We start from the raw sequence: 23426 nt of genomic DNA on the forward strand, positions 1-23426 counted from the left end.
TGATAAGTTGCTTGTGATTGTTCAATCGATTTCAAGCTGTAATCTGAAGTTTCGTGAAATTTTGATAACCTGTGCTTTTCTACCCCTGATTGCATGACTCTTTTATGAATATCAGAATCTGAGATGAGCTGTGTGGTGTTTGTGTGTTGTCATAGTGATTATAGACAGTCCACTGAGCTTGAAAATTGGACCACCTCAGCCTTTTTTTATTTTCTTTGTTCGGCATGTATCCACATAGCCATTCTTTGGAACGTTTACAGCAGCTAGACTTTGTCAATTGTGCATCTTGGTTTGGTATCAGGTCAAAAAGTATATAACTGTATGTTGAAATCTTAAATCTAAAAAGTTTATACAGAAAGCTTGCAGTGTCCAGTGACGGTTTCTTTGATATTGTGAGCCTGTACATTTGCTTTTAATGTACATAAGTACACATGTGCTATGTATTTTTGAAGTTAACAGTAAATATGTCTTTTGCTTCTTTAGGTTTTCATAGGCTGGAGTTAGATATGAGAGTTACATTTGTTTTATATATTTGACATGAATCGCAGGCATCAGGGCAGATGCATGGCGGCTGCAGACATCTCCCTCCAGGATGTTCTGTTTGTGTCTCTTGATATGCTGACAACCACATAATTCATGGATGGTCAACTAAGTAGTACACGTATGTCCCCGATTCTAGGTCTGACCATCAGAATTCCATTTGAGAACATGAACTGCTCATATGTGATGTTTTACATCAAACCCTTAGTTGCCTGGAGTACCAGAGAGCCACTTGAAGTCAAATTGCCCCTACAGTTTACCCTTGACATACCCGTGACCCAAGGTTGCTCTCTTTAATCTATCATCCTCTGCCTTTCCACATCCATGGCACACTTCAGCCTGGGATGGGTGAACCTTGAAATCAATGTTGCGCCTATTTCTATCAACATCTCCGAGGCGTCAAAGGGCAGGACTTTCTTCACCTGGCATGGTCAATGCAAAGTGGCTGTACATAACAACATGTACGTATTGGGGTTGGGAGGGTAGGCATCGGCATCTCTATCTTTGTCTACATGTATGTCACAATAATTCAAGATTCAAAGGGCTTTTAACCTCTCTGATGTCAGTGCTACTGCCCTACTGGGTTAAGTGGTAGCATTGGAAGACCAATATGCCATCTTTTGTGGAAGGTTAAAGTTTAGCAAAGGTTTTGATTCTTGATTTTGCTGAATTCATTTCGTCATTGTGGAGGACATCATCAGATGTGAACTGTGGAAAGTTGGATCACCTTACGCCACTCGCCCCTGTCCTCCATTAGCAAGTCCCATGTCAAGAGTGATTACAAGTAGAGTATGGTTGCCTAAAAAGCCTGCTTGATGTTCAGACGATGCTGACAGCAAAATTCGATTTTTTGACCTTTGAACTCTTTTTTACTCTGTACTGTTCCTCCCTTTCCATCAAGCCAGGAGTAGATCTCAAAAATTGAATTTCATTTCGTGCAGCTCAATACACAGATTGCTTTGGGCATAGTTGTGTGCTCCATCAAATAAACTTAGGTAATATTCAATTCTGTTCTAAGTGAAATCACAGATAGAATGTAGAATGTCATGTAACACAGCATAAATCCAGATAACTTGTTTACATTCCACTAATGAAATTATTTTACTGAGATGATTAATTTTCTTTATTCATATTAACATTATTCAATCTAATCATCTGTCAAAACCTCTTTTGTAAGTTATTCATACACATTGAGCAACAAACATAATGAAGACTTGAAGCTCTTTATTGCTCACTCAGAATTACAGTTTTAATTAGCCATACTGATTTGCTCAGTTCATGCATTGATTTGATCAATTAAGTATAGCTTGATCTCCTCTGCCCATGATATGTAAATAATTCAATCATACTGTATCAAAAAACAAAATAACAACATGTCATATGATATAGTTCTTTTGCTTTGAATGTTATCTTTACTCAGAAACAATAGCAAGTACAGTGTAAAAGATTCACTATAAAAAGTATAATGATAATCGTAACTAAACAAAAACTTTGCACTTAATCATTCATTAGCTTTCTGTAGTATATATAAATCTCTTTACACAACATTCTGTATGTAAACTCTGGCATACATATCTATTGTTTGACTGTATTATATTTGTCATATTTATCCAGGATAGCCCTAGCCTGAGTACCACCCTTTTTAGCTTTCGTCCGCTCCCCAAGCTCCGCTGAATACCAGCCTTTTTAGCTTTCGTCTGCTCCCTAAGCAACAGTTTTTGGCCGGTAGCGGAGCTTGGGGAGTGGACAAAAGCTAAAAAGTCTGGTACTCAGACTAGGATAGCCCATCTCAGTGGTGTGACCACTACTTTACAGTGGGACCCTGTGTCAAGAATAACGCAATGTAGCATACAAGTACATACAGTTACATACAAACAAGCAAATTCTAAGTACAATGAGAAAAATGATGATAATCATAAATGATTAAAAAGTTTGCACATATCTAAACAACAGCATACTAACATCATAATTTTTATTCACAATTTATTGTATATTTCCTTTAAGAACAGCATTTCGATTGTGATGGAAAAAGAACATCTGAATGATCTACAACAATCCTAAAAAAGATTGAAATACAGTGTGTATTGAAATTGTATACATGTACATGTATGTTGCATAGTTCACATTTGCTGCAAAACTTGCTTACCATCATTAATGATTGGGTTGGTCAGAAGAATACAATCAATTAATCACTCGCAGGCATTGTCGGCTGATGCATAACAACTGTGGACAGCTCTCTCCAGGATCTTCTATTCACTGCACATCACAGCACAGTTTGCTCTAGTAACTTCCAGCCCTCTGAAAAAGTCCACGGACACTACTATACCATTTGGCTCGCCACTGAGGCGTCGCCAAAATCTGTTGAAGGGCATCTTGTTGTCGGGCATCTTGTTGTCAAACAGGCATAGAATAGATTACAAGTGTCATTGAGTGATATGCTTCTCTCCGTACCTTCACAGTACAACAGATGTCATGGAGAGTAATTTGGTACATGCACAGGAATTTCAAAGGATATTTCTAGAGGGTTTTTATGGTAAGGTCATTGCTAGAGGTGGTTTAAGTACTTGTCAGGATATGAAGGAAAGATATGTCTAAGTGCTGACTTCTTACTTTTGATAGTTGTGAGAAGAACAGAAAGTTGTGTACTGAACTGACCGTTTCTGTAAACCAGACTGAAAGGCCTTTTCTTGCACATTAATTTTGTACATCATGCATAGTGAAATGATACCCTAAAGTTATATATCAGATATATTGTGTAACATTATTGTGAAAGAAGTAATGTTTTATGTTCTACATGATATATGTATACACTGCTCATTGCTTAATTCTTATCATAATTTGCTCGAGAAATTTTGCTTTTGCTATTAAGGATATGTTTTCATTTTTTTCTTATTTACAGTAGATGCATTATCTTGATTGATTTTACATTTCCTATAGAATATTGAAGAGATATGTGATATGTACATATTTGGAAGAGTTTGCAACATAACACCAGAGCCTTGAATTCTCTTCTCTCTATTTTTAACCTATTTTAGAATCTTTCTCTAAAGATATCTAAAACTGAACAAAATCACCTTTCTCCTATCAACAACTACAATGTTTCAATATTGCAACAATTACTCCCATACATGTCTCATAGTTAATACCAATAGACTACAAGAGCTAGTACGTGTAGAAAATTTGGTCGTTTATTGTCCATCCATATATTTCTGTCCTCTTCATTCTGCCACTATAGTGTGGGTTGTCTCTGCACGCACCAAGTTGTTCTGTGAAAGACAGAGTTATAATCGTGATTAGAAGTGGCGGCGCACAGAAGCCAGTATGTTTGGCAGTACATTAGAGGTTTGAGATGGATAGAGATGGATGGATGATGGAGTACCAGGATGGCACTCTGTTGTGGGCGCTCTGGTGGCATACAAATCATGCTCAGTTGTCAGTGGACGGTGTAAAAGTGATACTGATAGGAATAGATGGATTTTTTTAGATAGTCTGTGATGAACTTGCTGGCTGATGAAGGTTACTATGAAGTTTTAAGTACTATGAAGTTTTACAGCAGATTCAGACAGGCATGAGGTGTCTACCGTTATTTTAACTCTACTTCATGTAGAAACATGCAGATGTCATGTAGTTAGTCATGCTAGCACTTTGTACATAGACTAACTGAATTAGTCAAGCATTAGACATATGAGATTTGTTTTACCAGACATGCATGTTGAATGCTTGTTATTTTGTCATCTATGGGAATGATGAAGGTTTTGCTGAAATCTTTGAGCTTCTTTTTTTTAATTTTCTTGGAGTAGAAATAGCATGAAAGCTAGAGGAAGTTTGATTCTGGCAACCAATAAGAAGTTTGTAAAGAAACTTTTTTTGATAGAATCATTAGGATTTGCTTCTTTAAAGTTGGAATTTAGGGAAGGGTGGGCATTCTCTTTACTTTGGAATCCTGAAATTTATACTTTTTCTTTCACATTTTAACCAAATGTGCTTCTATCATCTTATACCATGATCATTATGACTACAGGCAGGCATGCAACTTTATTTCTCCCATTCAGCATGTGTTTAGAGCATGTGTTCTAAGCTAGATCAGTAGTGGTGGGATGGAACAAGCTGCATGACCATGAGGTGAACTTGACAGTAAACTTGGTCATACATACCAAACCTTCGTGCCAACTCCATGGCAAGGTCATGATCTAAGGTCATTGATACAGTGTAGTGCATTAGTTTTAGAGCACACCAACAGAACATTCCATCAGGCTTTTATCATAATGGATTACTAAGGGCTTGGACTCTACATATAATGGCTAATAGCAACTTTTGTTTGAAGGTCACAGAATGCCAAATGTAAAAAGGGTTATAATACTTCTTCATGAGATCAAGAGGAATTTTAGAGCTAGAACAGCACTCTGTGTCAACCCATTATGTCTTGTTGAAAGAAATGGGAGTGTGACCACTTTCAGAGAATTTCGGGAGTAAAAATCGGGTTAATATAGGGGAGTTGACTGAACTAGAAAAAGTGATAGATACAGGTTATTAACACATGATCATGAGTCAAGTTCATACAAAGAACTGAAAAGTAGAAGTTTGTTTTTGTGGAAAAAATGTACTTATTGTTTGTAGATAGGGCATTAATGGACTGACAGAGTTGTATTGTCCAACTTGTATCAATATTGAATGCTCATTCTTAGAAAACAAAATCAGCTAGGATCTTTGACTTTCATATAGCAATATGCATGCACCCTGCAGCTAAGTCCCTTTTTTTGTATCATCCTGTAATTCTGACATCAGACAATCCAATTGATCCACTCCCAATTCATGGTGTTTGGATAAGTAGGAAAAGCAGTTGTGATAGGAAGATTTCCTTTGGAATCTAATCCATCTACCAACAAAGCTGCTCCATTAAGCTATCAGTATTCAGTACAACTACAGTTCTTTCTTAATCTGTTAATGAGAAAACAATGAAAAGTCAAAAAAACAATTTAGCCGGGGAGGAAACCTTAAAAATTTGTGTATCTATAGCAAGTAAATCTAGTACATAGTCCTGTGTAGAAGATAGGGAAAACATGTTAATTGAATTGAATCATTAAGGGCTCGTAAAGTACATTACATGGTAAAGGTTTTGTGTTGGATTAACAACAGCATTGATTTTCAGCACCAAGGACACCACCTACCAAGTGATGGCGGTATTGCAAACAAGTGCAGGTTAAAAATGCCACCTGTCAAGTTAATTGTAAACTGCAGCATCTGGAATCTTTTTAGCTTACAAATGAAATACCCCTTTTTTCAGTTTCATTCCAGCAAGTAGAATCCAAGCAGGTTTGCCACCTATCAATTAACATACAAACTGCATGCACATACTTCTGTTATTTCAGTAACACACATATGGTTACATTACATATACATGTAGATGTGTCTTTTTATAGCTGTAAAGAGCATGCAGAATGTTGGATTGCTAACAGTACTAGTGGTATAGCTTTATATTCCTTTTGGTTTCACTGCCAAAGGCCAAATGCCTGATACCTGTTACATGCATCAGACTTATTTGATTACACTCTAGCTCTTGTAACAAGCAAGCAATTATTCTTGTCATTTAGAGTGCAGTTTTAGTCTCTGTTGCCAAAATGCATTTGATTACAGCTAGGTATTTAACATTACCAGAACCTTGGTAGTTTAACAGGAAGCAAGATGCAAAACATAGTTAGACTAAGTGTTATTTATTTTAGCTTGTGTTGTAGGCTGGAATATACATTATCATGCTAAAGGTTACTTGTTGCCCTTGGCTGTTTACTATCTTTTTAAGATAACTCTGCATGGAGACATGTGAGAATCTACAGCACTGAAAGTCTAGCCTGACCTCTGATGGTGACAGTGATACAAGTTCCGCTCCATCAAAACTGTCCGTTGTCTCCTCTCGGAGCCTCTCGTGTATTCGCCCTCCGGATATGGTCGGCAGCGGGGCGGGAGTGTTAACTCTTGATGATACAGTTCTCTGTTCTTTCAAAAACATGTACATGAAGACTGCGATAAAGAGGAACACGCCAAGCGCCCCCGCGCCGATCAGGCTCAGCGCCGCGATTCCAGGAGGTTTGATGACAATTCCTGAGACTTCATAGTACGTGACCCCAGGGTCAGAAGTCATCATGATTTTTTCAGAGGTTGTGTTATCTGCTGGCAGAATCAGAAAGCCTGCCAGTTGGGCAAGGAGGTCCTTCTTCTCATGGGATAGCCTCTTGCAGCTGGAATAGATTAGAAGAACAGTTTTAGGGATTGCACTGTATATTTTCAACTGTAACCACAGAGGTTCTTTAGCATCAAGTTTTATTCTTTAAGCTTATAGTCAAACTGAAGTCTTGACAAGCATGTGAGAATGTCTCCAAAAATATCCACTGAGTGAGCTGCTAGTGTTTGCACATAACAGGTCTCTGATGTGTACCTCTCGTATTTTGGTTTTGAGTCTATACAAGGTGAAAAGCTTTCCTTCTGATCTGGTGTGAAGATAGACTCTCTCACTTGATGAACTGAAAGCATGCTTCATCATGACTGCAAAGGAAATGCCAATCAAGAGCCAGTACACAGCCCTGCTTTACCCCACTGCGGATGTTAAAAGCTTTAGAAGACGATCCATTGAACTGGCTAACTCCTTTCATGCCTGTGTGGAAGGATTGAACAATTCTAAAATGGGAGTCACTTGCAGCAAACAGCAGTCTTTGGAGACAGGAACTTATGAAAGGGTTACAACAGAGGGAAGAAAAACAGAGACTTGCCTCAGAACTGAGTCAGTTAAGACGTAAATACAAACAATAAGTATATTGTGTAGAATCTGTACTCATTCATGGTCCTGTAATACTTACAAATGCCTACCTACCTATTCAACTTATATCAGGTGGGTTTTATCTTGATTTCATTGTATTAAGGAAACATTGATGGTCTGTGGATGACTTACACCATTGGTAAGTAACTTGATTGTGGTAAGTTATGCTACAGTGAATATACAGCTGCATGCAAAATTATTCCCCCCCCTTCACATTTTGGGCATTTTGGCAAAATGAGGAACAATACAACTGCAGAATATTATTAAATCATATAAGTGGTAAACAGATAGTTTATTGCAATCCAATACCAGGGCAAAAGTCTAGATTTATTTCAACGTTCATCCAAAATTGCAACTTTCACACAAAAAGCAGGTTGCAAAATTATTCACCCCCCAAGAGGGTCTGTCTTTAGTACTTGGTGCAGCACCCCTAACTTGGGTCTAACCTGCAATTACCTGGTGCAAACGGGAATGATAGCCTGTCACAAGCTTCTGGCAACTCTCTTTATGAATTGTGGTCCATTTCTCGCCGCCAATGGTCTACAGCTCAGCAATGTTCTGAGGTCTACGTGCCACAACAGCTTTCTTCAGATCCCACCAGAAATTCTCAATTGGGCTTACGTCTGGAGGCTGTAATGGCCACTCAAGAACCTTCCAGCCCTTTTCTCTAACCTGGCTTGAAGCCTTTTTGGATTTTGATGTGTGTTTTGGGTCATCGTCTTGCTGGAAAGTCCAATGACGCCCCAGCTTCAACCTCTTGATAACAGACTCGGTGACATTCTAGGTCAGAATTTCAGTAGCCACGGTAATATTCCCGGACAAGGACCCTATTCTTACTGCAAAGGACCTGAAAAACAATTTGGCTGGAGAAGGAACTGATGTTTTAGAGGACACAGTATGCCACACACTTCATGCTGAAGGGCTCAATGCCAGGACCCCAAGACCCACACCGTTGCTGAAGCCATGCCACAAGCAATAAAGCCTGCAGCATGCTCAAACCAACCTGTTAAGGCCACAAGAGTATTGGGACACTTTCCTATGGACTGATGAAACAAAGCTTGACCTTTTCGGTCCTATGGGTCAGAGATATGTGTCTCAATGAATGCGTACGCGGAGAAGAACACCCTGCTTGTCGTGAAGCATGGTGGTGGGTCTGTGGTGCTGTGTGGGTGTATTGCTTCTAATGGCACTGGGGATATCCTCCATGTTGAAGGCATCATGGATTCAAACAATACTAGTCTATTCTGGCCAAGAATGTCATCGAGTCTGTTATCAAGAGGTTGAAGCTGGGGCGTCATTGGACTTTCCAGCAAGACGATGACCCAAAACACACATCAAAATCCAAAAAGGCTTCAAGCCAGGTTAGAGAAAAGGGCTGGAAGGTTCTTGAGTGGTCATTACAGCCTCCAGACGTAAGCCCAATTGAGAATTTCTGGTGGGATCTGAAGAAAGCTGTTGTGGCACGTAGACCTTAGAACATTGCTGAGCTGGAGACCATTGCCAGCAAGAAATGGACCACAATTCTTAAAGCGAGCTGCCAGAAGCTTGTGACAGGCTATCGTTCCCATTTGCACCAGGTAATTGCAGCTTAGGCCCAAGTTAGGGGTGCTGCACCAAGTACTAAAGACAGACCCTCTTGGGGGGTGAATAATTTTGCAACCTGCTTTTTGTGTGAAAGTTGCAATTTTGGATGAACGTTGAAATAAATCTAGACTTTTGCCCTGGTATTGGATTGCAATAAACTATCTGTTTACCACTTATATGATTTAAAAATATTCTGCAGTTGTATTGTTCCTCATTTTGCCAAAATGCCCAAAATGTGAAGGGGGGGTGAATAATTTTGCATGCAGCTGTATTTAATTTAAGAATAATAGTAAAGAGGAGGACTTTCCCTGCTAGAAAATATCCAAAACATCCATACACTGTGCAAGAATATCAAGAACTTATCATAGAGAGAGTACTGCTTATCACATACTAAAGTAGCCTTTTCCCTCTTCTATCTTGTTCTGTTTTATTCCATTCAAAGACAGAAACCCCCCGCAGCATGCTGCTACAGCCTGATCTTTTACAATAATGTTCTCCCCAGTATGCCATCCTTCATCAATAATGTGCTTCTATGGCAGTATAATGACATGTTGAAATAATTGGCAAGGAAAGTGAACTGCCGCAATGTAAGATTCACATGCAATGAGGGTCTGTAATGATATGTAGCCCATGTCATACTCAAAAGATGAATACAGATAGAGGTACAAGAACAGTCAAAGCTGCAAAAGAAGAATGTTGCCTGTGCAGCAGTGATAAACATAGGGGCAAGTCTGCATACAAATGTACGTTTGATCTGTCTATGGTGCTGAATGACTAGATGTGGTTTATGGTGATACTTGACAGAATGATGCCCCAGGGGTTCCTCATGGGGGTCGGTGCACAGTAATGTTCTGACATAGAAGCATTTACAGTCTGTCCAGCGGGAATTCTAGATTACTGTGAAGGAGACAATTGCATATCCTCTTTTCTGGCAAGTGTTGTTAGCACGGCGTAAAGTGGTGGTGTTTACTGTGTTATATCATCAGGGAGTCAAAGACTGTAAAAGAGGGGGGGTGATGGGTACTTTGCAGAAATGGTGATGAGAATTCCCTTAGGTTGGAAAAGAGAATGCTGGCACAGTCTGATAAGGCCTGGCTCCACCACTCCAAACACTTTAGACTGTTCCATTGTCAAAAGCTAGGGAGGAGCAAGCTGTAAAATATATGTCAGACAAGGAAGTGGAGAAAAAAATTATCCAGTTTATCCTTCCACCATACTTATCGATAAGAGTAGGGGTCCATCCTGGTCTGAGTGGATCAAATAAATCTGTCAGGATATGCAGCTTGTACTTTTCAGTACAAACCTAATGTGTTACGCCAAAAGGTAATTTACTACAAATTTGTTGGTGCTGACTTTTCTATGCAAGGTGAAAGTGTTGATGCTACCATAATTCTATATAACTCTGAAAAGCATTTGCAGATAAATCACGATAGATTCACCCCGATTGAATTCCCCATGCTTCATATTCCTTCACCTTCATGACTGATTTCTTTCATCATATTCTTGGAATAAAAAAGACAAACCCATCTGACCATACGCTACTTATGATATCAGTACAATGATTAATCTTACTTGCTTTGGTCTTGTTGTTTGTCCCTGTTTCCATGGATGCTTCACAACAATATTGCAATGGATAGGCCATGCATTACTATAGGCTGAGATCAAATACCGCTGTAACACTTTAAAGAATTACATGAGCAGGATAACAAAATAAGAGCTGAATGTTTGTCTTGAGACAAATTACAGATTTGCAAAAATTGTTGACATGAACCAAAATTTAGTGACAGTCTCCACCTGAGCCAACCTATCAACCCACATTTTTTCTCGCCTAACATAATGAACATCTATTTCAACACAGTTAGTCGCAGTACTAAAAATTGGATGTTAGGGGATTGTTACATTTGTGGGTATATCAAGTCTGTAGAGTTCTGTATTACCGTAGTTTTTTAATGATAGGACATATGTTGCTTCTGTTGCTTGCCGAGAACCAATAAGTTAAATTGGTGTGGCCTTACCACTGCTCTGTGTTATAATGTGGAGAACATGCCTGAACCACTGCTTCTGCCCAAGTTCTGACCTAACTGAGGATGAAAAAAGAGACCCACACTGGGACCTTCAACTACTTAATGCATATCACTATCATTCAATTTGTCACCACAGTACACCATACAAGGAGTCTATGTCTCTTGAGAACCCGTTTGTAAATTTGATGCTGGTCTGAGTGATGTAATGAGATTCCTGTACTGGTGCTATGATTCAGTACCCCGGCCACCCCACAGGACTGACCTACTGCAAATTACGGGTCTTGTGTTTTGTAATGTTGGAAAAAATCAATAACACCGAATTCTTGTGGGTAATTTAGGCACATTATATTCATACAGATTAAAGGAGATAATGCAGTATGTTCTTAATTAGGGGATTTGTGCATGTTGTAATCAAATATCAAAAGGCTATTTGTTTCTATCATAATCCTGATCCTAACCCATTTGCTGAGCTGATTCAATACTCTATCAGTAATATGTATGAGTTACAATATAGGTCGCCTTGTTACTTAGAAATATTTTGCATCAAGAAGCATGTTATCAATGAAATATTATATTGGAAATATCTTCAGTTAGCAATTCCCAGCAATTTCTCTTGTTATACAAAGAGATTGCATTCTGGATGTTGTTATGTTGAATTTTATAAACTGTGTAGTTACCACACCACACATGCTATATGGAATTGTTTTTAAAAAAATGGTTTCCCACCATTCTGTAAGTCACTGTAGTGCAAGCTGTACGCATTTGTGCTATGAGAGAACCCTCTTTGCTTCATGCGTTTTAAATAGCTTTGTCTTTTTTGCAGGCTAGTGGGCATGTACATGTAGGTAGGACACAACTATGATGGATATTGTATACAGAGAAATGACCATTTTCTAATGATCATTGTAGTTTATGATACGATATGTATAACGTTATATATGCAGTACATTTATGATCCATTATTTTGTACATCTACAGTTATCTGCTTGATATTCTATACTTATTGCACTGCTATACACTTATCTAACTGTAGGATAGGAAATTCATAGCCTGAAAGCATCATGATGTTGTAGGCTTACTGTACATGATCAGAATGCATGCTGCACATGCATACTGACAGGGTCTTCCTGGTGCCATAGAATTTAAATTGAATGTCATATAACGTCACCTGTGTGCACTATAGATATACAATCCTTCCCTTTCTCCAACCTTCCTCGACTGGAGACTCCCCCTGCAGTTATTGCTGGGATGTTGTGTAAGATGTAGAATGAATTAGGTACACGACGGCCTGGCACTGTAGTACAATTACCCTCCTGTAGCCAGCCTACCCTAACTTACACCCAGCATAAATAACGACAGCTTTGGATCTACTGATCGTGTAGTGCCGTTGACCAGTAATCTTCCCACATCCTGGCAGGTCATGCCGCCTAATACCGCTAACTCGCATGTCAACACTGCACCATGATTCCTAACAAAGCTTATCAATAACAACATACCTGCAGGTTTCCAGCAAAAAGAGGAATTCTATCCCACATATCCACCGGTGGCCCACATCTGTGATGGTCTCCTTTGTTCTGACACTGCTGTTGGAAGCCACTGGGCCTTTGCAGCAGTCCGTAGCAATTGCCCACACTTAATAATTGATTAGGGTAGCTCGGTGGGAATTACCTTCGGCAGCAGCACCTGGTTCTCAAAACTACTTACATTTCTGCACAAACTGGAGATTTTTATACAGTCTACCTGTTGGGAAAGGGGATTGCAAGAAATAGGTCAGAGCTGTATGAAACCGTATGGGTTTCCTGATTGACGTTGGGTTGTGGTTGGTGGCAATGCTAATTGGTTGTTGGAGCATTGCTGTTGCCAGGTAATGAGAGAAATACAGACTGGCAGGGCGGAGCCTCGGAAATCGTCTCTTAACATGCAAGGGGAGCTCTGGTGCAATTGGTGAATCCCACTGCCATTAATGAAGCTTACAATCTGCCTTGATCCGTGGTAAAGAAATTTCCCAAAAATAATGTTGTTGTTTCTCAGTATTCCTCTTTTTTTATGGCTGTTAATAGAGATTATAGTAAATTTTCTTGTATTGGGATTTATGACATATTGTAAGAATTGTTGATATTCATTTTGGTGCTGCTGATTATGCTAAGCTCACACTCGTATAGAAAGTTAGAGAATCCCTCAATGGTGCCCCTTGGAATATTGACTTTTTCTTCTGCTGCCTGTTCATTGATTGAGAAATGTCCTTGTTCGGCCTACCATAAGCATGCTTAGCATGCTGTCAGATTCTTATGCCAGTCCCATATTAATGTCTCTGAAACCCAACTGTGCTGGGAGATAGAAAATCCAAATCTTAGGCCACGCCATTTTAATTTCTTTAAATTTAAAAAAAAATGCTAGATTGGAAAATCAACAGGAAAACAGAATCTCAGAGGAAAGTTTGTACTTTGGTGCACACAATTTCAGGGAGTGAACAGGGTCAGGTGCAAGTTTTCACCTCAGCCTTCTGTTTTCATGATTTTTTGTGCTAAAATAAAAAAAATCCATTAACCAAGAAATTAAATTGGTGTGGCCTTAGCACTTGCAGAACATGTGACAGTCATGCTTTGTGTTAATTTTTCGTTATTACAAAGATGACCTCTTTCATGCATTTATGTGTGCCAACGTTTTTGCGTTTACCTTGTGGTAATGGGCAGCTTTAATTGTCACAAAGCAAAATATATCATGACTAAAGAAGATACTAGATAGTCTACAGAATATTCTAGCAACACTTCAGGGACTCTTTCGTCCTTCAATTGGATATAACTAATGTCAGGTATATGATGTAGCTGTGCATATAAATCATCATTTTAGTCATTTTAACAGCCCCAGCTTCATCAAATAAATGGCAGTCTTTAATGCTACAGAATGATTCCACATTAAGAGACATGTACTGTTATGTCTATGCTAAAGCTATCTCAAATTATCTCTATGATTGTTTGGTATTTTGGTGCAGAGATTAAATGTGGCTTCAAAATGTCAACTGTGGCTGTCTTGAGCTCCTGCAAAATCACTGCGTTCTCATTTTGAAAGTGGTAATCCATAAAGGGTCAGTTGTGCCCTGGCCACCTAAATGACATGGGCACTGCTGGTGTACTCTGGGTAATTTGTTACTGATCACTGTCTCCTGAATGCTTTATGTAATTGGACTGAAACCTTTTTGGTTAAGCTATGCAATACCAGTCACTTAAGTGCTAACTCTATGTAGTAGAATTTGAAATCTATACCGCAAATGTAATGCAATGACCGAGAATGCTAATGGCAACAATTCAATAAGAATTGATGGTGAACAGTATACTATCAAATTTATTCTGTGCTTATATAAGTTCTTTGCTATCCCTTTCAGGCAACACTTCAGCACCAATACTTGTGCAGTAATCTTACAGTAACTTAACAAGCATTTTGGTCCAGCATGACTGAGTGAGCTCCAACAGTTCTTGGCTCCTACCCCAGACTTGTTCAGGGTTTTTGAGCACTAGTCAGTATGTGGGTGGCACTTTGCCAAATACTGCAGTCTGTGTGGAAAATGATACTGAGGAAAGAAAATTGTTATTCACCATCGTGAAAATAGGGTTGGCACTAAAGAGTAAATGATGAAAATTCAATTTTCTTCAGAATAACCACTAACTTGATGAAGTACGTATCAGCAATGAAATCATTGCCGTTTTGAAAGCTTTGTAATAACGTTAGGGCCGCAGCAATTAAGATCAGCACTCCCCACTACTTCAGTGCATTTCACTTTGATGTAACTCCTGTTGAGACATGATGGTCCCTGTGGCTTTGGATTCCATGAATTAATTTATGATCATGTCTGAACTAGATGATAATTTCTCTCATACTTCAAGTATCTTATTCTGTGTATTCTTGGACCTTTTCCAGATTCCAAATAACTTGACTGACTTAGAATACAAAATGTACTCTCTCCATCACTATGCAATGACTTCTTCTTGGGATCATCTCAACAACCTAAAATATCATCATTTCATCCAGGGGTGTTTCTACGACTCCTTCTACTTTCACTGCCCTTTCATCATTTGACAGCCTCTATATTTAGTACATGTGCTATGACACAGAAATAATTATCAAATTGGCGGCATCTTTTGTACTTAATATTATGTTTTTTTTCAACATCTCCTACTTTTTGTGGCATTGTAACCCAGGGTCTTTGTAGGTGCCTTTCAGTCTGATTCCCCCTGTAATATAATGTGCGTGTGAGGGGTGCAGACAGGTATAATACAGCGCTGTATGAAGAGCAGCCATTAATCATGTGGCACAGACAGGTTTTTGTCAGTACTGCATAGACGCTCCATGGCAGATTAATAGCTGTGAAGCCCCCAGGGTATTCTTGTGAGATGGTGCCCGTTTTTTCAACCATGGATGTGTCCTCTGATGCGGAAAATGTGGTGCCTTTTAGATGGGATGCATACGTGTGGCATGCTGATGTGTGTTACTGCTATGAAGGGAGTATGCACATGTATAAGTGTGTCAAAACTCTTCCTGTTTTGAGCAAAAAATCACATTCATTCAGATTGTTATTAATTATGTAAGACGGGTAATTATTTCTTACTGCCTGTTTTCACATTTCGCATGTGTTATGTTGAAGTTGTTTATATAATTTCAATTGGAACATGAATATCTGGTGGTTTTATCAATTTTTTATAATTAAAAAAGAGCCAACAAATGGGCCTAATTGGCTGTTGGTAATTCTTTACTTGAAATATCATTAGTCTTTAAAAAAACAATACTAATCACAACATTGTATTTGGTATTCTGATCACAAATTAAAAGTCTATCAAATTAACATCCAAGTTTTCTGATCTTTATTTCTATACCCCATCCTCCTTTGGAGCAGTTTTTGCTTTTAATTACTTGACAAAATTTACCTAATGTTGGTGACAGCATTTCTTCCAGATATTTGAACTGTTCATAACGAGCATACGTGTACTTTGAAAAAAGACAAAAACAAGATATCTGTTACTGACGTTTTTAATGTCAGGGGTGGTGAGATTGACATAATATAGTTCTGATACAAGGGCCTCAAATGGCTTTGAACATGTATGCAAATCTATATGATACTAACTTGAAGGCCTAAAATATTACCAGCTAGTGATTGACGCTGCCTCTACAGTGATACTGATGACAACAAAAAGAGATGGACTGAACTGATTTTGTCTCTTACAGATGAAGAGTGGGAGGAGGCCAGCTGTAGTGAAGATGATGATGATGACAGTGAGGGATGGGTGGACGTGCAGCATTCCTCAGATGAAGAACAGGTGAGTTATGACACAGATGGTAGCAGCACAATGATGGCTTGCATAGAGATTTTAAAGCTCAGTCAAACCTGTACAAATGACCACCTCTACTTAAAACCACCTGGCCAATGTGATGACTTTTTGGTTGTCCCTTAGGCCACACCAATTTAATTTCTTGGTACACGGATTTTTATTTTCAAAAAAAAAAAATTTTAGAAAAAAAAAATCATGAAAACAGAGAGCCTTCTGTTTTCATGATTTTTTTTTTCTACATTTTTTTTTTTTTTAAAATAAAAATCCTTTAACCAAGAAATTAAATTGGTGTGGCCTTAGATACTTTTTCCCATTAACACAAACATTACGAATCTTGTCAATAGTGACCGCCTGTCCACACAGACCAGATTTTATCCGTCCCCATAGTGGTCGTCTTGGGCAGTTTTGTTTGTAGTGATTCCTTATAGATTGTAAAGTAGGATGTAGGAAAGGATGAAGCATATATTAGAATAGAAGATAATGGATAAACAGTAATCCTGGTAAATTCGCAATGGGCTACAGATGGGCTATCATCTGTGAAGTAGGTACGATGGCAGCCAATTAACACATTTCAGGTGGGTTGGGCACTTTGTATTCTGAACAGTCCTTGGTTCTTGCTGTTTTGGAATATTACGTTAGTTCTGGCAGAAAGAAATGGTTTGTACACTCTTAGACTAGTATTCTGATCATGGGGAGTCCTAAGGCATATGTACTTGATGTATATCTGAGTCCTGATAGGAACTAGTGGTTTTGACACTTTGTATTCTGAACGTCCTTGTACCTGCTGTATATGAGGGCCTGCATGTCCATTTTCCGACAAGCTATTTTGATTTACCATAATGCGTAGGTAAAGCTTAGCGACGCAACCAAATTTTGCATAATTGCCTTCCTTGATTTTAGCGTGATACGTAGGGGGTTCTTCTGAATGCAGCATAAAGCCTTATCGGGACCCCCCATGCAGACCCTTGTAAATTGGTCAGCTGCCAAGATCTCAATCTTGACAGAAACAGATGGAGTGACTGTTAAGAAGGAACAACTAGAGGAGAATTTAGATAAGGCAGTCAAGCTGCCATGATTTTCCTTTAGTTATGTATAAAGAACTCTAATATTGGTTTACGCAATTAAACTATTAACAGATGCTATTATCAGTGCAGCATCTACACCCAATAAGAGTCTTCTTTGTACATGTGCAATTCAGTAGGGAGAGGGCTAAAGATTGACAGAATTTTGTTCCGCTTGAATTCGATACAGACACACTCACTGAAGCATGGTCCCTGTGTTTAGAGTTCGTTGACTTCATTAGCTCTTGATTGTTTTCCTTAATTACTTCATTTTCTACTTCACTGTACAGTAGCTTATTTTGTCTCGGGTGATGGAGTCCAGAGATGATGTACAGCAAATGAATCTTTTGATTTTAAAAATTACAATACACTATCAGACTGTCGTCTCAATTTAGAATTACTGACCATGATCTTGTATGAAAATGTTGGAGCAAATTTGTCCAGTGTCCACAGGTGAAGCTTTCTAAGTGTGAATCATAAAAGTCTAGGAAGAAGTGTATATTGGATCTCAGAATGCAGCATTTTATTTACTATATGATAACTTCTTGCAAACACAGTAGCATCTAGAGAATATGTAGCCATGGGTAAAAGTTAACAGATGTTATGTTTTGCTTCTTGTTGTGCCATACATAGGGAGAAGACACTACAAAGGAGGGTGAGAAGTTAACACCAGAGATGGCCAAGAGAAAGGCAGCTGCCATCAGCCAGAGTAGGATCCTGACGCAGGAAGATCTCAAACTCATCAGAGCAAAACAGGTAAGCTATGTTCTCTATAATTGTCAAAAAGTGACTCTCTCCTTCTGTCTCTGGACAGAATTTTGCTCCTTTTGATTGAAACTTCAAGACGTTTTCATCAGATCATCATCAGTTCCACAAAATTGCTGTAGAATTAATTATATAAGATGAAAGTTTCTACTAAAAAATGCAGGAAATAGCGTTTCAAAGATATGACTTAAGTAGACATTCCTTTCACTTGTCTATGACTGTGCCATACTGTGTTCATTGGTATTCATTTTCCTCATTTTCTAGATCTCCAAAGAGATGGAGAAAGCTGCACCGAAGGGGAAGAAGAGAAAACATGTTCAGATTGAAGACAGGGAGACAAGGTGAGACATGAATGCATCTCGTTGGTGAATGCATGTAGCTACCATTCTATGTGTTTACTTCATGTAAGAGGGTAACATGTTACTCTTTGTACATGTCATACATTGAGATTTTTTTTTAAACTGGTACATCACTTGTTACAGTTCTGAGTTGCCTACCCTGTCAGACATTGAGAGGATCCACAAGAAGCCCAAAACTAACAAGGAAACACGACTAGCTACTGTCCAGGTAAGGGAGTATATGCACAGACTGAATAAAAGTTCTAAACAGGAACTATGTGGCTTCAGGAGTCTTACTGAGGGACGACTGCGGTGTGAAAGATGTCGGTTAGCTTGAGGAATGAATCCACTCTACTTTATACTATGTACAGCTGCACTTATAAAACTATTCTGTCTTTTGGTTATGTTAACACATAACAGTATCTACTGTATGATGAAAGTGAATTCTTCTTGGATATTATAGTATACCAGATGCAGAATGTTGTGGTAGTTGTTTTACAAATTTTCTTAATGGAGGACAGACATGTGCTTGGCATGTAAAGATGTTCTTGTAATATGATACTCTTTTAGAACAGTAGATAGCATGTTTTCAGTACTACTGTTTGTAGCCACAATTTTGTTTGTTTGATTCTTTATCATAGTACAACAAAGAGAGCTGAGCTTTATAGACTGATATAACCTTTGTTTCCCTACTTCATACACCTAAGCAATACAGACAATTCTATATTTCTAGTGAGTCTAGACAAACCTAGACAAAGAAATAAGAAGTTGAATCCATGTAGTTTAAAATTTTTGGAGTAATTTGACAATGTATAGATGTATCTGTATACCATTGCTTTTGATATGACCTGTACTTAACCCAGTGGGTATATGCGTACAATAAAGATCTTCATCGTTTATTTTAGGCTGGTCGGGAAGGAAGAGAAAAGTTTGGTAGCAAAAAGAAGAAGAACCAACGGTCCAGCACAACCAACAAGGTATTATGCCCTGCCTTCTATTATTTTAGTACAAAACCATAGACCTACAATGTTGGATAAGATTATGAAAATATGAGACAACTGCTGCTGTTTTTATGACCATTAATGACCTAGGAGGTGTAAAAGCCTTATATGTATCATGTGTCGCAACCAACACATAATGTACGCCAAAATACAGTTCTCTCCTTTAGTCACTGACGAAAGACAGCGAATGCTGTCTGAAACGTCTGTTTCAAAATTTTATCCAGTTGCTTGAGTAACTGTTTTTTGGCACATCTTGTTACCTGGATGTCTAACCTTCATAAACGTAACACATAATGTAGTGTATTATTGCTATGAGCTTGCCTTTGTTGTAGGAACACAACAAAGGAATAAAGCAGAATTCCCAACATTGAAATTCTCTGTCTGTGGTTCCCAGGAAAAGCAGAAGAACAAGGCCTTTATGATGATGAAGCAGAAGAAGCAGGTCAGGGGGAAGGGGAAGAGGTCCTTCAGAGACAAACAGGTGGGTGTCCATGTCACCTGCCCTGTCGTACTTACTGTAACTGCTAGGGGGCAGCTATGAGCATTCATATACATAGATTTGCGAAGTCTATTCATGCAATCCACACTTGCTATCTGCTTATCACATGGGAAAGAAGCAGAAGTCAGCTACAAAGACTGTTTTAATGATTTATTTATTGATATTTGCTTGTTGTGTTTCACAATTTCTGTATCACTGAAAGCTACATAGTATTTCTTGAAGGAAATTTACCTCATAATACTTACATGTTCTCAATTCCATTTTCACAGGATACATCATACAATGAAATCAGTAATTGATGTTAAGACTTGAATAATGTTTCTTTTTGATAACTGTTGTACAAAGCACATCACATGATGTCTAAGATCTGACGTTTTTTGTTTCCAGATTGCACTCAGAGATTCACTTCTCAAGAGGAAGAAGCAAGCTTAATCCCGGAAACATTGTGGAAATTTGGATTTTTGTTTTATGGAAATAACACATATGTTACTATGTGAAGTTAAGTTGATATTACAATTGATATCAGAATATTGGGTATCATATTCCCTTCTGTGCAGAACCAAAAGGACAAACCAGAACAGATTTTACTCCCTGTTGTCTCCTCTTTTGACGGGAATAAAAAAATTATGCCTTATGATTGCAAAGAAAAATTGATGCTGCTCTTGTCCTAATCTTTGGATCATTCTGTGGCTGCATTTTGACAAGTCATCAAAGTCATACGTCAATTCCTGCTCTTATGCTATATGTATCTACAGTTCCACTCAATAGCAACTGTCGCCAATGTGCGCAACTAGCTAATGATGTCGTTACAGTGAAACAGTTAACCTTCATATAGTCTTACTCTTATATTTTGATTTCAGTTTTAAGAACAAACGATGATACCACTGTATGGAATGCATTGAATTTCATGAGGCTATTCCACTATGATTTTGTTTTACCAAACAATTGTGGAAGTCAAGAAAGCTGGTCAGTTATAATTCATCTGTCAAAGTATGATATGGAATAAATCAGCTCCTAAAAAGTCAAGTTGTTGTGTATTGACTCAAGTTGATTACTAGACAGTAAGTATGATTCTTGATTCATTTTCTGTCTCATAGCAGTAGAAGCCATTTCTTGAAGGAAATTCTACCTCATAGGTTAAGTGGCTGATGGTGCGAAAGGGAAGAGTGATGAATTCTATGTAGATCTAATGGGATGATGGAGGTATGGAATCATAGGTAATGACCCAGTTGGCTGTGATGTTACAGCCATGAAGCTGACTTGTTGAGACTGGAAGAGTCAGACCTATAAATAATGTCTTATAACCTCAACGAAAAGCGGCCTGCGTGCTGATTTGAGCTTCTCATGAATAAACAAAGGTTCAAACTAACAAACTGTGATTATATGTACAAATTAGATTTTATCTGTCAGGGTACCTTCGATATGACAGATAATACTTATCAGAGTCACTTAACTGCAAACACATTATTACACAAAAACAGGTGGTAGAATAAGGCAAAGGAAGTTTCCTGCAGGGCACTGGAAGATCTGTTCTAAGATTAGGCCCGCTGGACACTGTCTTACGATTCTGCCACTGAACGATCTGCTTGGAGATTAGAGAATACATTTACTTACCATGAGTGCAAACACCTTATTGCACAAACACAGGAAACTCAAGAACGGTGATATCAGATACCCACAGCAATGATTGTGGCACAATGTAAATCCACAGTGGCTTCAAAAGCCTGTGCATAAAAAGTGTAGAAACAGTAGCCTCCATAGCAGGCTCTCGAGGGCATGTTTTTGGCTTATAATACACTTTCTGCTGATGACTACTTTTTGTACTGGGTCATTTGTGCAGCCAGCCCGTAACCTTTAGGCTTGTAATGGTTACGGGCTGGCTTCACAAAGGACCCAGTACAAAAAGTAGTCATCAGCAAAAAGTGTATCATAAGCCCCAAAAAAGTCCCAGAGAGCCTAGGCCTGCTATGGAAGCTACAGAAAGTGTCTCATGAAAGATGTAAGAGTAGTCGGACAGCCGACCCAATGATGATAATAATGATAATCTGTTACAACCTTTGCTCCACTAAAAGAATTACCGCTGTTGAGTAATTGTATACTGTGTGATTTGAAGAAAGTAAAATGCTGTAATACAAAAGAAGTTCACCCCTATGGAATGGTATTGCCCTCCACACAGCAAGATTGAAAATGATGTAGTGGATGGTACCATTCAAGCAGAAGGGGGTTACATGGCCGAGGTGTTCTTTGACTTTTGAGGTCTTATGTCAAAGATCCCACCACTCTTGTCTACAAGACAAGAGTAGAGGTTTGCCTTTGTTTATTTGTAGCAAAATTGGGATTTCACTAGCTTATTCCTTCTATCCTTTTACTAAGTGTCAACAACTTGAACAAGGTACAAATGTAGATGCAAACAAGGATCCTTGGTGCAAACAATGCCCTCCGGCTGCAAATTGTTTTTCAATAAAGATAAGCAGCTTTTAAAAGTTTTATTTTCTAAAAATGTAACGTTATACATGCACAGTCATTTTTGAACTTTGAAAAAAGAAACTGCAAGTGAAATAGAAGCTTTTAAAAAATTGTAATATCCTGTCCACATTTTAACTGCTGTGTTCGAAGGTCTCACTGTGTTATGTGGACATGCCCTCCAGTGCAAATAATCAGGGTCAAAAAGGTGAAAATGGTTTTAAAATCGTATTGTTGATAACTTTCCTTTGCTGTGAAAAAGTTCATAGTTGTTCTGCTCCTGAAGACTATGAATAAGCAACAACAACATCGCCAGCTGAAGATCACTTCAAAATCACGTCATCTATCGAAACTCAAAATGCCCCACTTCCCAGAACGAAAGGGTGTTTTCCCGGGTAAAACACACCCCTCCCAAATATGGATGTATCCATAGTTCCGCCGCCCGAGCAGGTCAGATGGCCGGCAGCTGACCAATCACAGCGCTGGAAATCAACCCAATTACGTGACGTCGGCTTCTGCATGTCACAATCTCCCATCGACCAGTTGTAGCTAAAAGGGGGAGGGGATTTCCCAAAGTTGTAGGTCTAGTATGCGTGTAACTAAGACCTAACCTCTTCGGCCACCACGTTGAGACCTCAGCGATCAGAAGGTAAGTGTTTGTAGGCTTCTATTTTGCCGATTTGGGCCACTTTCCCCTACGATCTGGCGTGACCTCCCTCGACCTAACAAAGTTATCGTGCCGATACGCTATCAGGTGGTGGTGTGGGCACGCTGAAATGCCAGCACGAAGCTGGTGTAACATGGAAACACTTCTCTCCACGAGCGCGTGGAACCGTCCCAGCCAACATCCCGTATTCTAGGAAGATGCTAGGAAGTTGTGTTCGCCATGTTTACTTTAGATCTCTGCTAAAAGCAGACTTTTGTTGGGTCCCGCCTTACTTGGATACTCATGTAAATCATGTTTACATACACACCACTGTATATTGCTGTAATCAACACAATCTGCACGAGACAATCTCGAT

General features: G+C 38.8%; 3 protein-coding genes across 5 annotated transcripts in view; 2 read left to right on the forward strand and 1 right to left on the reverse strand.

Annotated features, from left to right (window-relative positions):
• Positions 1-20967, forward strand: part of LOC136436827 (protein SDA1 homolog) — a 139789-nt gene extending 118822 nt beyond the window's left edge. For both annotated transcript variants that reach the window (XM_066431177.1, XM_066431178.1), the window contains exons 20-26: positions 16174-16265; positions 17972-18094; positions 18368-18444; positions 18586-18670; positions 19347-19418; positions 19837-19923; positions 20329-20967. In XM_066431177.1, the coding sequence (XP_066287274.1) occupies positions 16174-16265; positions 17972-18094; positions 18368-18444; positions 18586-18670; positions 19347-19418; positions 19837-19923; positions 20329-20373 (581 nt within the window). In that variant the 3' untranslated portion in view covers positions 20374-20967. The remainder of the gene's footprint in view (positions 1-16173; positions 16266-17971; positions 18095-18367; positions 18445-18585; positions 18671-19346; positions 19419-19836; positions 19924-20328) is intronic.
• On the reverse strand, positions 3717-12842 carry LOC136436826 (uncharacterized). 2 transcript variants are annotated; one of them, XM_066431176.1, is made up of 4 exons: positions 12453-12842; positions 6392-6773; positions 4695-4730; positions 3717-3806 (listed from the first exon to the last, which is right to left on the reverse strand). In XM_066431176.1, exons 2-4 carry the CDS (start codon positions 6677-6679, stop codon positions 3759-3761), a joined length of 372 nt encoding a protein of 123 aa, XP_066287273.1. In that variant the 5' UTR covers positions 6680-6773; positions 12453-12842; the 3' UTR covers positions 3717-3758. The 2 variants fall into 2 exon arrangements, 1 of the variants encoding a protein (XP_066287273.1); XR_010756096.1 differs by lacking the exon at positions 4695-4730 and having other exon boundaries at positions 12453-12838.
• A 1948-nt stretch (positions 20968-22915) lies between the features above and the next one.
• The window catches only part of LOC136436830 (ETS-related transcription factor Elf-2-like), a 32564-nt gene continuing 32053 nt past the window's right edge, over positions 22916-23426 (forward strand). Inside the window, exon 1 of the mRNA XM_066431181.1 lies at positions 22916-23053. The gene's annotated coding sequence lies outside the window, so the exon portion shown is untranslated. The remainder of the gene's footprint in view (positions 23054-23426) is intronic.

This window comes from Branchiostoma lanceolatum, chromosome 6 (genome assembly GCF_035083965.1).
Source record: "Branchiostoma lanceolatum isolate klBraLanc5 chromosome 6, klBraLanc5.hap2, whole genome shotgun sequence".
NCBI lineage: Eukaryota > Metazoa > Chordata > Leptocardii > Amphioxiformes > Branchiostomatidae > Branchiostoma > Branchiostoma lanceolatum.

Excerpts from the sequence above, each read along its gene's own strand:
- LOC136436826 (XM_066431176.1), bottom strand. The coding sequence starts at position 6,679 with ATGATGACTTCTGACCCTGGGGTCACGTACTATGAAGTCTCAGGAATT. Across the intron at positions 4,731-6,391 it reads TATCACTGTCACCATCAGAG|ATCATGACCTTGCCATGGAG; the intron begins GTCAGGCTAGAC and ends CAATGACCTTAG. Across the intron at positions 3,807-4,694 it reads GGAGTTGGCACGAAGGTTTG|AACAACTTGGTGCGTGCAGA; the intron begins GTATGTATGACC and ends TGTCTTTCACAG.